Source organism: Salvia splendens, chromosome 2 (genome assembly GCF_004379255.2).
Source record: "Salvia splendens isolate huo1 chromosome 2, SspV2, whole genome shotgun sequence".
NCBI classification, from domain to species: Eukaryota; Viridiplantae; Streptophyta; class Magnoliopsida; order Lamiales; family Lamiaceae; genus Salvia; species Salvia splendens.
This window is the reverse complement of record NC_056033.1, coordinates 17,476,880-17,492,221: the sequence shown is the minus strand read 5'-3', so window position 1 is coordinate 17,492,221 and position 15,342 is coordinate 17,476,880. Positions and strand designations below refer to the sequence as shown.

Below are 15,342 nucleotides of genomic sequence, written 5' to 3'. Positions count from 1 at the left end.
TACACGCTAGGAGGAAGTCGTTTTATCTTTGGGGGCAATACGCCATTCCGTGAGCACTAGCCGGGGCGTAATTTGTCTTGCGGAAAGAGGGCTTTCCTCGACTCGACTTATAAATTTGGTTTGCTTTATTTTCGTTGTAATTTTCATTCCTCTATTTGCTGCAAGTTTCCTTTCGATTGTAATAGTTAGAGTACCGCCTGTACACGGCTTGGGAATTTCTTCCCATTATTTTCAACAATCGCAAGACAAATTATTGTACTGTTCTAAGATAGGATTATACCAATTGAAGTTGGAGGAAACATGAGCACCAAAGCTGGAATGAAGAAACGAACAGTACCAATGTTCATGAGCTACGAAATGGTTAATTCCTTGAGATCTATTCTCTTGAGAATTGTGTTTATCGTTTGTCAGTTGACAAGCAAGACCAATTTTGACTTGGTAGTAATAATTGGGATGCATGGGTTGTTGAATATACCAATGCACATATGGTTCAATATAATTGTGTACTTATTGTTGGAGACAATATTGGGCAAATTATTTGAACGTGTTGTTATAAACAACAAAGATCACAAGGTGATCGCAATGGTCTCCGATGTGAACCATGGTAACAATCCAAATGAATGGTTTGTTGATACAGGTGCCACATGTCATGTGTGCTCCGAAAGAAGCGTTTTTTCTACCTACAAATCTGTTGGAGGTAGAAAAATACGTATGGGAAATCAAGCCTCTTCTAAGGTGGTTGGTGTGGGTAATGTGTTCCTAAAATTAGGATCTGGAAAAGTTCTTACCCTTAAGGATGTGCTGCATGTCCCAGACATCCGAAATAATTTGGTGTCAGGCTCACTTCTAGTAAATCATGGATTTTCACTAGAATTTGAGTGTGAAAAGGTTATATTGACCAAGTATGAAAAGTTCATAGGTGAAGGTCACCTAGTGAATGGGCTTTTTGAGCTGAATGTTACGGTCATTCACCGTGGAAAAGGAATAAGCAATAAGGAAAATGACACATCCTCTTATTTGCTTGAAAGCTCTGACTTATAGCACAATAGATTGGGACATGTAAATCTAAATGCTATAAAAAGATTAGTAAATCTTAATTTACTAAAAGTAGATAAGTTTAACTCACAAGAAAGATGTGAAGTGTGTGTTGAAGCCAAAATGCCTAAACTGCCGTTCCATTCGGTAGAGCGAAGCACAAAACCTCTTGAATTGATCCATACAGACGTATGTGATTTGAAATTTGTGCAAACAAGAGGTGGTAAAAAGTAGTTCATCACATTTATAGATGATTGCACAAGGTATTGTTACCTTTACTTATTAAGAAGTAAAGATGAGGCAATTGAAGCGTTTAAAGACTTCAAAAATGAAGCCGAAAATCAACTTAATTGTCGAATTAAGTGTGTTCGAAGTGATAGAGGTGGTGAGTATGTAGCTCCGTTTGCAGAATTATGTCATGCAAGTGGTATAATTCACCAAACCACAGCTCCATATTCTCCTCAATCAAATGGTGTTGCTGAACGCAAAAATCGAACACTAAAAGAGATGATGAATGCTTTGTTGATTAATTCGTATTCATACCTCAAAGTGTGGGGGTGTTTAGCGAAGGTAGAAGTGCCACCTCCGAAACAAGTTGCAATAGGCCCTAAAACAGTCGATTGCATCTTTATTGGCCATGCACTTAATAGTAGTGCCTATCGTTTCCTAGTCCATAGGTCAGCTGTGCCTGGCGTGGCTGAAGGAACAACGATTGAGTCAAGGAATGCTATATTCTTTGAGAATGTTTACCCTTGTAAGAGGCAAGAGGATCGTTCTAGTGAAAGAATGATGGATGAATCCACTAGTTCTAATCCTCCAAAAAGGACGAGGTCAAGTCCTGAGGATGTTGAACCAAGACGTGGTAAAAGAGTTAAAGTTGCTAAGACATTTGGTCCCGACTTCATAACTTTTATGTTGGATGACGAACAAAAGTCAGTGGCGGAAGCTTTGTCTGGCCCAGACGCAGCGTGGTGGCAAGAAGCTATCAACAGTGAGATTGAATCCATCATGAGAAATAACACTTGGGTGTTAGTAGACTTACCTGAAGGCTGTAAGACTTTAGGGTGCAAGTGGATTCTGAAAAGGAAATATAAGCCCGATGGTACTATAGATAAGTACAAAGCTCGCCTAGTTGTCCAAGGCTTTAAGCAGAAAGAAGGGCATGACTTTTTTGATACCTATTCACCTGTTACGAGAATCACTTCCATTCGGGTGCTTCTTGCGATTGCTGCTTTGCACAATCTTGAGATTCACCAAATGGATGTGAAAACTGCGTTTCTGAATGGTGATCTGGAAGAAGAAATATATATGGAATAACCCGAAGGGTTTGTTGTGCCTGGGCAAGAGCGTAAAGTATGCAAACTGGTAAAGTCATTATATGGGTTGAAGCAAGCACCATTACAATGGCATTTAAAATTTGACAACGTGATGTTGGCAAATGGTTTCACTATCAATGAGTGCGATAAGTGTGTTTACATTAAGAACACAGATAACGGTTTTGTTATTGTGTGTCTTTATGTAGATGATATGTTGATTACGGGCAGCAATAGTGCCATTATCAACGAAACCAAAAACATGTTGAAGAGAAATTTCGACATGAAAGATATGGGTTTAGCTGATGTGATTCTCGGAATCAAAATTAAAAGGAATCATGAGGGAATTGCTCTGACACAATCTCATTATATTGAGAAAGTGCTAAAGAAATTTCACTCATTCGATTGTGAGCCAGCTAAGACTCCATTGGAACCCAACGTGCATTTGAGTAAGCACACGGGTGAGCCTGTAGCTCAAGAAGAATATGCAAGGATCATAGGGAGTTTGATGTTTATCACAAACTGCACCCGACCAGATCTTGCGTGTACGGTGAATAAGCTGAGCCGATTTACGAGCAACCCAAGCAAGGAACATTGGAAAGCTCTGCGTAGGGTTTTGAGATACTTGAAGTATACTCTTAACTTTGAGCTGCAGTACACAAGATATCCCCAAGTACTTGAAGGGTATTGTGATGCAAATTGGATCTCTGATTCAAAAGACTCGTTCTCGACGAGTGGTTATGTGTTCATTGTGGGGGGTGGTGCTGTTTCGTGGAAATCAACGAAACAGACGTGTATTGCTCGTTCCACCATGGAATCTGAGTTTATCGCATTGGATAAAGCAGGGGAAGAAGCCGAGTGGCTCAGAAATTTCCTAGAATGTATTCCATGTTGGAAGAAGCCAGTGCCGACAGTAGTGATATACTGTGATAGCCAAGCAGCTATAGGGAGAGCACATAGTGGCTTATACAATGGTAAGTCTCGACATATTCGTCGGCGACATAATACCGTCAGGCAATTGATCACAAGTGGTGTTATCACAGTTGACTATGTAAGGTTAGTGGATAACTTAGCGGATCCGTTAACAAAAGGTTTAAACCGTGATCAAATGCATAAATTGCTAAAAGGAATGGGACTGAAAACCACATCTTAAAAGATGATTATAGTGGTAACCCAACCATACGATTGGAGATCCCATGGGCTTGGTTCAATGGGAAACGAAGCTATATGAATCTAGTTGTAACACTCGGAAGATTTTTAATCTTCGCCCATTCTTTAGAAAGCATTGAGTGTTGTTACCTGCATGTGGTAAGAGGCTAAGTTTTGACTTTTAATGATTCTGAGAAACCTCGAGGAGGTGGGTATTGCAGGATACCTGGAAAAGAATCACCTATGTAAGTGAAGAAGTGTGGGCCGCTTCAACATGTGAATCACTTATGAATCCAAAGTGGTGTTCCATGGCCAGTAAAGGACACAAACGTGAGAACTGATGAGTTTGTAAATAATATTGTGTCAATATTATTGTCTCGGTATACACTAAGGAGGAATGGTTCAAGGCATCACGTCCACCAGGCCGCCGGTATGCCCGATAGTGTTGACTATGGAAAGTTCAAAGCCCCAAGCTACTATTCCAAATGCAATATTGTTTCTCGAGAATTGAGCAAAGGGTCTGCATACATGCATTCAAGTCTTGTGTTGGTTTGAGCTTGCAGTGCTCTAACCAATGTGGGGGATTGTTGGAATCATGTGGAAAATGTGAGAAATTAGAAGGGTCTCAAAGCCTTTCATTTTCTTAAGTCTTTTGGCTTTTCATCTTAAGGTAACCTCCATGTAGTTTATGGGGATCCTTAATGCCAAGACTTTTGAAGTGGTCTCTCCTTACCTATAAATAGGTGGGTTTGAGAGATGAGAAAGACGAACACTACAACAAGCATTCTCTCTTCTCTAGCTCTCTACATCCTAGTTCACATTCTAGGAGCATTGCATAGCTCGATTCTCGGAACTCCATCAAGTTCGCCGGTGCCTAGCGGGTTTGAGGTGCTTCTACACGCTAGGAGGAAGTCGTTTTATCTTTGGGGGCAATACGCCATTCCGTGAGCACTAGCCGGGGCGTAATTTGTCTTGCGGAAAGAGGGCTTTCCTCGACTCGACTTATAAATTTGGTTTGCTTTATTTTCGTTGTAATTTTCATTCCTCTATTTGCTGCAAGCTTCCTTTCGATTGTAATAGTTAGAGTACCGCCTGTACACGGCTTGAGAATTTCTTCCCATTATTTTCAACAATAGGTTGCTTGGAGTTACGTTGCGTAGATTTGGGTATCCGATTGATGCGTTGCTTGATGTGATTAGCAAACACAGGGATAAGTATCACGAGCTATTGCTGTCGGATTGTCGTAAGCAGATGGCTGAGGCTTTGGCTGCTGATAAATTCGAGCAGATGTACATGAAGGAGTATCAATATTCGATGAACGTCCTTTCGTTTCAGATACAGACTTCAAACATCATGCCTGCGTTTCCTTATGTAGCGCCCTTTTCGTCTACTGTTCCTGATTGCTGTAGAATAGTGAGGTCTTTCATTGAGGATTCCGTGAGTTTCATGTCCCACGGTGGGCAGCTTGAGTTTCACGACGTCGTAAAGAAGTACTTGGACAGGCTCTTGACAGAGGTGTTGGATGGGGCATTGTCGAAAGTCATCAACAGCTCGATAGGTGGAGTCACTCAGGCTATGCAGATGGCTGCAAACATGGCAGTGTTTGAACGCGCTTGTGATTTCTTTTTCCGACACGCTGCACAGCTCTCGGGCGTCCCTTTAAGGGCAGCAGAGAGGGGGAAGAGGCAGTTTCCTCTGACCAAAAGCTGAGGAGGCGCTCTCGGGCCTGCTGAAGCAGAAGGTTGACGGGTTCCTAACCTTGATGGAGAACGTGAATTGGGTCGCTGACGAGCCACCTCAAGGCGGGAATGAATACGCGAACGAGGTGGTCATTTTCTTGGAAACCTTAGCCTCGACCGCTCAGCAGATCTTGCCGGTGCAGGTGCTGAAGCGGACCATGAAAGACGTCCTGTCTCATATATCAGAGATGATAATTGGGGAGTCGGTTAAGAGATTCAATGTGAATGCTGTTATGGGTCTTGATGTTGATGTGCGGTTATTGGAATCATTTGCAGAGAATCAGTCTGAGATAGATGCAAGTCAGTTGAAATCAGCACTTGTTGAGTCGAGGCAGATGGTGAATCTGCTTCTCAGCAATCACCCATAGAACTTCTTGAATCCTGTTATTAGGGAGAGGAGTTACGGTGCGCTGGACTACAGGAAAGTGGTTACGATCTCTGAGAAGCTGAGGGATCAATCGGATCGTGTGTTCGGAACGAGAGGGGCGAAGCAGAACCCGAAGAAGAAGTCGCTCGATACGTTGATTAAACGGCTCAAGGATGCTAACTGAAGTCACTCTGCAGCTGTATGTTCCTTGTGCCTTTGATGATTTCTTGTTTCTTTTTGATTGCATAGTTATTGCTTTCTCTTGTGAAATTTGAACCCATTCATGTTATTTTTGTACATTGCATTCTTCAGAAAACGGGGTAAATACATTAATCATACAAAATGCTTCATCTTTGTTTCATATTAGCTTGAAGTTTAAATAAATTATACAAAAAGTTTCATTCGTATTTCAATTTAGTACATTCCATTTTTGTTTGGATATCGTTAACTCTGTGTCTGTGTGAAGTACAAATGTTTATTTTAGTACAAAAAATTTTATCATTGTTTCATATTGGTATAAAAATTTCATTATTGTTTTATGGTTTGTGCGCCACATAAGTAAACCGGACTGATCAGAACCGAAAAACCAAAATTTTACTGAAAAAAATCGAACCGAATTTCAAAATTTCGGTTTGACTCGGTTGGAATATTCAGTTTTCGGTTTTTTCTCACCCCTAGAATAGACACCTACTTTTCATATTATAGTTTGATATTAATGTTGCAATAATACAGTAAAGCTATCAGCACGTGTACAGCTCCACCAAAAAATAATCAAAACCTCTTAAAACACCTGTGCAATCCCAACAATCTCCACCGTTTCTCTTGACAAAATTTCACATTTAGAGAGAGAGAGAGAGTCAAAAATGGGTTGGAGAATTATGAGCATCTATCTCTCAGCAATTCTGCTGTGTGTTTCAGCCGAAAACAAGCCCAATTCACCCTACGAAGCTCTGCAGCAGTACAAGTTTCCGGCGGGGCTGCTGCCGGAGGGTGTCACCAGCTACACCCTGAACGAGTCCAGCGGCGAGTTCTCGGCCCATCTCAACGGGTCGTGCAGCTTCACGCTGGAGAACTCGTACGAGCTGCGGTACGAGCCGGTGATGAAGGGGTTGATATCCCGAGGCTGGCTTAAGAAGCTGAGCGGGGTGAGCGTCAGAGTGGTGTTGCTGTGGCTGGATGTGGTCGAGGTCAAGCGCAACGGTGAGAGTCTCGAGTTCTCTGTTGGGTTCAAGTCTGCGGATTTTCCGGTGGAGAATTTCGAGGAGTGCCCCCGGTGTGGGTGCGGTTTCGATTGCGGGAATGGGGATGGGAAAGTAGGAGTGTTGGGAAATTGGTTGTCTTCTTGATACTTGCCATGTCTTTTTGCTCCTCTACTTTGGTGTGATTTCTTATGGTGAAATCACTCTCTTCCTTTTCTTTTCCTGCATGGAGAATAATAAGCATCAAGCTGTGCAGTTTATGTATTTTTATGCTATTGTGTTTGCATCATCAAATTTAAAAACCAACCGTGCCAAATAGATTAGAACACGAGACGAAACCTCATCATGGGCAATTTAGATTCGAACCAAAATAGAAGTATGATAAATATTCGTACACCCTATAAATTTTTTTTTAAAAAAGTACAAATTATATGGAACAAATATGCCTTTTAAGTAGATGAATGATGAAGCTTTGAAATAAGAGTAAAATACTCCCTCCATTCCACGGTCGGTACTGAGTCCTACTTTGTCATTTTCGTCCGTTCCATAATAAATATCTTATTTCACTTTTATTATAAATAGTAAATAGAATTTATATTCAACCACCAACTCATTATAAAATTAATATATATAAGTAGGACTCACATCCCACTAATTTATTCAACACACTTTTCTTTACATATTAAAATTCGTGCCCAAACCAAATAAGACTCATATTATTAGACGGAGGGAGTACATGAGAAGAATGGCTGACAATGACATGTCATATCGCCTACAATTGTACTCCCTCCGTCCGTAAGTAGGAGTCTCATTTTTTTTCGGCACGTGTTTTAAGAAATGTAAAGAAAAGTGACTGGAAGAAAGTTAATATGTGAGTAAAATAAGTTAGTATAATGCGAGGTATCTTACAATTTTTAATAATAATTAATCGGGATTCCTATTTACGGAGGTAATAATTAAGATTACCGTATAAAATCGGATTAGTCCATAGTTTTTATTAGTTTTTGTTTTAGGAGATCATGACCCCCTATATATATAATTCTTAAACAATTAATAAATAGATTAAATGCGTGCATATAAAATTTTCCCTTATTCGACGTTATTCATTAACTAATGAAATATTAAGACAAAAGCAAGAGCATTTCTTTTGATGATCAATATTTTATTGTGTATTGGGAATGAGCATCCCTGCATCTCAGTACACTCGCACAAAAACAACTACGTCCAAATCTATGCAAAATAACAGCTTTGTGCCAAAAAAAAAAAACCTTTCTCAGTATACAAACGAAGATGCACAAAAAAGGCCAAAATACATACAATCAATACAACTGATCTTGGTCTTGGCTAAAATCTTCCATCCACGCTCACTTTTTCACCCCAACTTTGTCGACAGTAGCTTCTCCACCGTTTCTCCACACACCACGAACCGGCACATTTGATGAAGGTTCAGCGTCATCTGGATCTGGCTCCTGGTCAGAGTTTCTCAAATCCAACAGAGCTTCGACAGAGCCATCGCCAAGACGGCCCCGGATAAACTTGGATGCCTTCTTCCGTTGTTTGCCTTTCCCACCGCCATTGGATGGATTCTGATTAGTTCCACCATTAGCATGTAAGGACTCCATCTGAATCTTAGGTTTTGTTACCTCAGCAGGTCCACTTAATTGTGAAGGTGAAGTACCAACTGTAGCCGCTGGTTTCCCCCTTGCACTTCGATATCCATCTTTTGACAACACTTCGACCTCTTCCTCCGGGGTGTTGTAGCTCGATTGCAGCGCTCTTACAGTGCTTATAACATTTTCAGCTAGATTGTTCGTAACGGAGGACCTGTTGCTAGAATCTACATACTTGCCTTTGCCCTTGCCCTTTTTTGGAGCCGTTAACATTTCTAGTGCCATTATTCCATCCATTTTCTCTTGAAACCATACGCATATTGTAAGCATCTGTCAGCTCTTTCTGCTTCTGAGGATTAGGGAGGAGTCCGGCCAATTCAAGAACAAGATGAGACAAACCGAACTGATCTACGTTTGTTAGGTATGTCTCGACATCCATTAAGCCAAGGCGGTATTGACCAGAAATGTCTTTGAAAGCAGAGGATTTGTCTTCATCAGATCCTAGAGCAGCACGCATTTTCTCCACCAGTGATTTGTTTGCTGTATGAACATTTCCTTCCACCCTATCAGATTGGTCATCAGTGGTTGGATTTGCGTGACTGGGCTACTACTGAAACTGGAGGAAAATCGGTACTTGAATCAAAAGGCATGCGATCTGAAAGACTAGGGGCTGATGAAGAACAGAGAACTGGCAAAGGACGTAGTAGCAGCTGATGGTGGGTGAATCTGAGCTGGAGTTGATTGACCAGAAGACACAGATACAATTTCTGTAACTGCTCTGCTCTGTCCTGAACTAGATGCTGATCCGGATATCGAAGTTACTGGAGGCCACGCGTGAGAAGTATTTGTTGGGAAATAAATACAAACAATCACGAATATGAAAGAGAATTAACATAAGAAATTGTTTACCCAGTTCGATACAATGTGTATCTACGTCTGGGGGCGATGCCAAGCCAGGGATTTCACTATATAATTTCAGAATAAGCATAATTTAACAATGAGGGAGCACCTCTATTTATAAGCAACTAGAGAGCCCTAATTCTAGTCAAACTAGGAAACATATATCACAAGGAAAAAATACTTCAAGGAAACAAATCCTAAACATGGTAGGAGATAAATTAGGCTCCATAATTAACAATCTCCCACTTGGAGACTAACAACTCCTAAACAACCATTTCCTCGTGATCTCATCCCTTCATCCGCTTAGCATCGCCTAACCTTCTCTTCAAGTTCCAAGGCCAATTGAAGCTATGTCTGCAGGATTCTCACTTCCAAGTATCTTCACAAATTGCAGGATTTTCATCTCCACTAGATGTCGGATGTAATGATACTTCAACTCCACATGCTTTGTCCTAGAATGAAACGCTGGATTCTTCGCCAAGAAAATAGCACTCTGACTATCACTGTAGAGTATGCTACTCTTGTTCTCCTTCTCAAGTTCATCTATGAAACTCTGCAACCACACCATCTCCTTGCTTGCCTCTGTCGCAGCTACATATTCAGCCTCCGTAGTAGACAAAGCAACGGTCTTCTGCAACTTAGAAGTCCATGAAATAGCAGTACCACCATAAGTAAATATATACCCGGTTGTGCTTCTTCTCCCATCAAGATCATTGGACGCCAAGTCTGCATCCACATAACCTGCCAGCTCGACATTCTTGCCCTTGAAACATAAGACACTTTCTGTAGTACCTCTCAAATATCGAAGGATCCATTTAACTGCTTCCCAATGTTGCTTGCCCGGATCACCCATGAACAGGCTCACTACTCCCACTGCTTGTGCAATATCAAGCCTCGTACACACCATTGCATATATAATACTGCCAATTGCTGAAGCATAAAGAATTTTCTTCATTTCAGCACGTTCTTCTTTTGTACTCGACGACTCCTTCTTTGACAGCTTAAAGTGACTGCCTAAAGGCACACTTACTGGCTTCGAATTATCCATGTTGAATCTTTCCAAAACCTTACCAATGTAAGCAGCTTGCGAAAGATATAATTTTCCTTCCGCCTTGTCACGCTCGATTCTCATGCCCAAAATTTGATTAGCCTCTCCAAGATCTTTCATGGAGAATCGTTCAGACAATTGCCTTTTCAACTTATCCATCTCCTTTTGATCACCTCCTGCTATCAACATATCATCAACATATAATAACAGGATAAAATAGCTCTTGTCAAACCTCTTGTAGTAACAACAATGGTCAGCGTAACATCTTTTATAGCTAATCTTCATCATGAATCCATCAAACTTCTTGTACCACTGCTTTGGAGCTTGCTTTAAACCATACAAGCTCTTCTTCAACTTGCACACAAGATTTTCCATTCCTTTTACTACGAATCCTTCAGGCTGTGTCATGTACAACTCATCCTCCAAATCACCATGAAGGAATGCCGTCTTTACATCCATCTGATGTAACAATAGATTTTCTGCAACTACCATACTCAACACTAAACGAATAGTAGTTAGTTTCACAACAGGAGTGAACACATCTGTATAATCAATACCGTATCGTTGCTCAAATCCCTTGACAACCAGCCTAGCCTTGTAGCGCTTGCTACCATCAGCTTCACATTTGATTCGATAGACCCACTTGCAATGCAATGCCTTTTTCCCTTTAGGAAGTTCCACAAGCTCCCATGTGCCATTCAGGAGAAGAGAGGCAAACTCATCATCCATGGCAATTTTCCACCTTCGTTTATCAAGGCCTTCTCCAGCCTCTGCATAACACTCGGGCTCACCACCATTAGTAAGTAACAAATAGAAATTAGAGGGCGAGTACCTATCAGGTGCACATCGCTCTCTAGTCCATTTAGGCAGCGGAATAGTTAGTGGTGGAGTGCTTGGTTCTTCTTCAAGCACCTCTTCAGCATTCTGACTCTCATTGCTCCCACTCGAGTTTGAGATGTCTAGCTCGACCACTTGTGGCTCAGAACTGCTGGGACTCGACGCCTCCAATCTATCCTTGTACAATACCTGTTCATTGAAAACGACATCTCTACTGCGAATAACCTTACGGTTCTGCTCATCCCAGAGTCTATAACCGAACTCATCGCCTCCATAACCAATGAACGTACACTTAATAGATTTAACATCCAACTTACTTCTCTCAACAGAACTAACATGAGCATAATCAACACAACCAAAGATGCGTAGGAAAGATAGATTTACCTCTTTTCCTGTCCAAACCTCCTCGGGTATCCGAAACTCCAAGGGAACTGATGGACCTCTATTAATTAGGAATGCAGCTGTGTTGATTGCATCTGCCCAAAAACTCTTTGGCAATCCACTTTTCAATCTCATGCATCTTGCTCGCTCGTTCAACGTTCTGTTCATGCGCTCTGCGATTCCATTCTGCTGTGGAGTTCCTTTCACAGTTTTCTCCATGCGGATTCCATTCTCGGCGCAGAACTCCTTGAACTTTGCAAGTTCATATTCTCCTCCTTTATCGGATCTTAGACACTTCACCTTCAGCCCGATTTCAGTTTCAACAAGGGCTTTCCACTTCCTAAAAGCGTCAAACGCATCGGATTTACTCTTCAGAAAATAAACCCATAGCTTTCGAGTAGAGTCGTCGATGAAAGTCATATAATATTCAGAGCCTCCTAGGGACATCACAGGTGCTGGTCCCCATAGATCCGTGTGGACCATCTCCAACTTCTGTGTCTTCAATTTTCTGCCTCCTCTTGAGAAACTCACCCTTTTCTGTTTCCCAAACACGCAATCCTCGCACAGGCCAACTTCAACAGTTTTCAGGCCAGGCAGTAAACCTCTTGAGCACATTATCTTCATCCCTTTCTCGCTCATGTGGCCAAGACGACAGTGCCACAAATCTGCATTATTTGCCTCACTTGCAATATCAATGCAATCTTTGGAGTTAGTTGTGGTATACAACGTACCCTCCTTCTTACCTCGAGCTACTATCGTAGCTCCCTTGGTAATCTTCCAATTGTTGCAGCCAAACGTCACGGTGTACCCTTCTGCATCAAGCTGCCCAATCGAAATCAAACTTCTCTGCAATCCAAGAATGTGTCTGACTCCATTCAGTTTTATCACGGATCCATTGGACGTCACTACCTTCACGTTTCCCTTTCCCACGATATCTAAGGGCTCGTCATCAGCCAGATGTACCTTCCCAAAATCGCCAGAAACGTAGTCTTCCATTATCTCCACATTGCTGCAGGAGTGGAACGACGCTCCAGAATCCAATACCCACGATTCCATCGGACTACTGACACTCAAGACCAACGCCTCGCCATCGTCATCAGACATGGTAGCGTTTGCTGTCTTCTTGTTCTTCTGATCCTTATTCTTATACTTCTTCGGTGCCTCACACTGATTTCTAAAATGCCCAAACTCATCACAATTCCAGCATTTAATTTTATCCAAATCCTTCTTGGATTGGCTCCTTCCTCTGGAATTTGATCTTCCACGATTTTTCTTTCCCTTCGATCTGCCTCTCTGTTCTGTATTCAGTGCTGATCCCGAAGTAGAAGATCCTGATTCTCTCCGGCGAACTTCCTCACCAATCATCAGATCTCTTACTCTGTCAACTGTTAGGTTTGTCTCTGCAGCAGTAACTGCTGTCACTGTGCCAGCCCAACTCTCAGGCAGAGATGATAGCAAAATCAGGGCATGAATTTCATCATCGAATTTTATATCAACCGAGTTCAGTTGCGAAGTAATCATGTTGAACTCGTTGAGATGTTGTTGCACCAGCTTTCCCTCTTGCATTCTAAAATTAAACAATCGTCTAATCAGATGTACCTTGTTTGCCGTTGATGATTTCTGATACATGTCCTCCAAGATCTTCATCATCTCCTTTGTCGACTTTGCTGCAGTCGTGTGATAAGCCACATCCTTGGACAACGATAGCCTAATCGCGCTCATCGTTTTTCTGTCCAGCAGCTCCCACTCCTCCTGTTCCATCTTTTCGGGTTTGGTTTTTAAAGGCTTCCAGAGATCTTTACCTTACAGGTAATCCTCAATCTGCATCATCCAAAATCCGAAATCAGATCCGTCGAACTTCTCTACAACAATTTTCTCATCGATCCCCATCGTGATTTCTGCCTCTTAAACCCTAGGCTCTTGATACCAGTTGTTGGGAAATAAACACAGGCAATCACGAATATGAAAGAGAATGAACACAAGAAATTGTTTACCCAGTTCGATACAATGTGTATCTACGTCTGGGGGCGATGCCAAGCCAGAGATTTCACTATATAATTTCAGAATAAGCATAATTTAACAATGAGGGAGCACCTCTATTTATAAGCAACTAGAGGGCCCTAATTCTAGTCAAACTATGAAACATATATCACAAGGAAAAAATACTTCAAGGAAACAAATCCTAAACATGGTAGGAGATAAATTAGGCTCCATAATTAACAATATTGACTAGCGGTGCAGGTGTACGACTAGCTGCTGGCCAAGCAGGAGCTGAGCTTGAGGAGCTCGCTTGCTTCTTGCTCTGGCGGCGCAAATGAGCAGCCATAGTTCTGTTAGAGGAAGCAACGGTTTGAGAACTCTGTTGGTTTACCCCTGCGCCCGCTGCAAGAGGAGGAAATGCAGAGTCTCCCAATGTTCCACTCATTGAACTTTGAGACACAGCCTGTCGGTATCTTGATGGTAGCTCAGGGTCTGTGGTACCTAGAGATTCCAGAGGTGAAATAAGTGAGTCAACATCAGCATTTTCTCCATGATCATTGCTAGCCCGACTATTTGGTGGTGTATCACTCGCTGTCTCAAAACTTGCTTGGATGGCCATAGAAAGTTCATCCGCAAGATCCCGCCGAAAGGTACGCGCTCTTCCACTACGATTCTCTTTATCACTACTTCGTCTATTTCGGCCATCAGATCTCCAAATCGTGGGGCTGAGATTTGGTTGGAAAATGAACTATATTCACAAAAAAGATATAATAGATCCCAGGAAGTATATTATTTGATAAAATTAAATACTGCCATATAAGTATATTATTTGATAAAATTATGTTAAAAATTTAAACGATTGAATATAGATTTATAGTTGATCATATAATCTTAGATAGATTACATTTTGGATTTTGGAAGTGTTCAAATCATATACTTCTTCCGTCCGTTATTAGGAGTCTCATTCCTTGGCGGCACGGTTTTAAGTAATGTTAAAAAAAGTGGGTGAAAAAAAGTTAATGGAATAGGGGTCTCACTTGTATATATTTGTTTTAAATGAAATGTGAGTGGAATGTGCTACTTAATGATGAGACCCTATTACCATTTATGGTAAAAGTGAACCTGGACTCCTATTTACGGACAGACTAAAATGGAAAAACAAGACTCCTATTCGCGGACGGAGGGAGTACTAAAATATTAGTACAAATTCAAAAAATAAGATTTAAAAAAAACCATGGTCGGGTCATGTATCCGCAGCGTCGGTGCAGGATACCCGACTCGGGTATCATGTTATACTCGACACAGTGCAGGACGGGTATCATGTAACATCCCAAAAATGGCCCTATACGAAATTTGCAATTCAGAAATTGGAGAATTAGGGATTTTTGTGAATAATTTGATATCGAAAAATAACAATAATTACTAAATATAGTTGATAGTTTTTTGCGGCGGTTATTTTACTTCCTTAATTTTGTCCACTAAGTTTGGTAATTATATTTTATAATTTATTTTCCATATTTAGTTCTTCTCTCATCCATCTTTATGGTTTACATTGCTGCAAATCACTAAATAATGCCATTCATCTGCCACAATTTTGAGATGTTACTATCGATTTCCTTCATAGGTTTTGGTGTTTTCAATTATGGAAAAAGGTTTTTTAGTTTGATTTTATTTCACAATGATCAAACGTAAGTCGCTAGGATTCATTCCAGTTGAACTTATTTTTTACAGACTCCATGTATTGAATGTTCATCCAGATTTATAATTGTATGTATAAGCACCAT

General features: G+C 41.1%; 1 protein-coding gene and 2 pseudogenes across 1 annotated transcript; 2 read left to right on the top strand and 1 right to left on the bottom strand.

Annotated features, from left to right (window-relative positions):
• Positions 1 to 5,787, top strand: part of LOC121771405 — a 33,028-nt pseudogene extending 27,241 nt beyond the window's left edge.
• A 679-nt stretch (positions 5,788 to 6,466) lies between these two features.
• LOC121775087 lies at positions 6,467 to 6,949 on the top strand. The gene has a single exon (XM_042172061.1). It carries the CDS (start codon positions 6,467 to 6,469, stop codon positions 6,947 to 6,949), a length of 483 nt encoding a protein of 160 aa, XP_042027995.1.
• A 1,217-nt stretch (positions 6,950 to 8,166) lies between these two features.
• On the bottom strand, positions 8,167 to 9,255 carry LOC121775079 (annotated as a pseudogene).
• Positions 9,256 to 15,342: the final 6,087 nt, after the last annotated feature.

What these genes read in the sequence shown, in the direction of transcription:
- LOC121775087 (XM_042172061.1), top strand. Translation starts at nt 6,467, where the DNA reads ATGGGTTGGAGAATTATGAGCATCTATCTCTCAGCAATTCTGCTGTGT.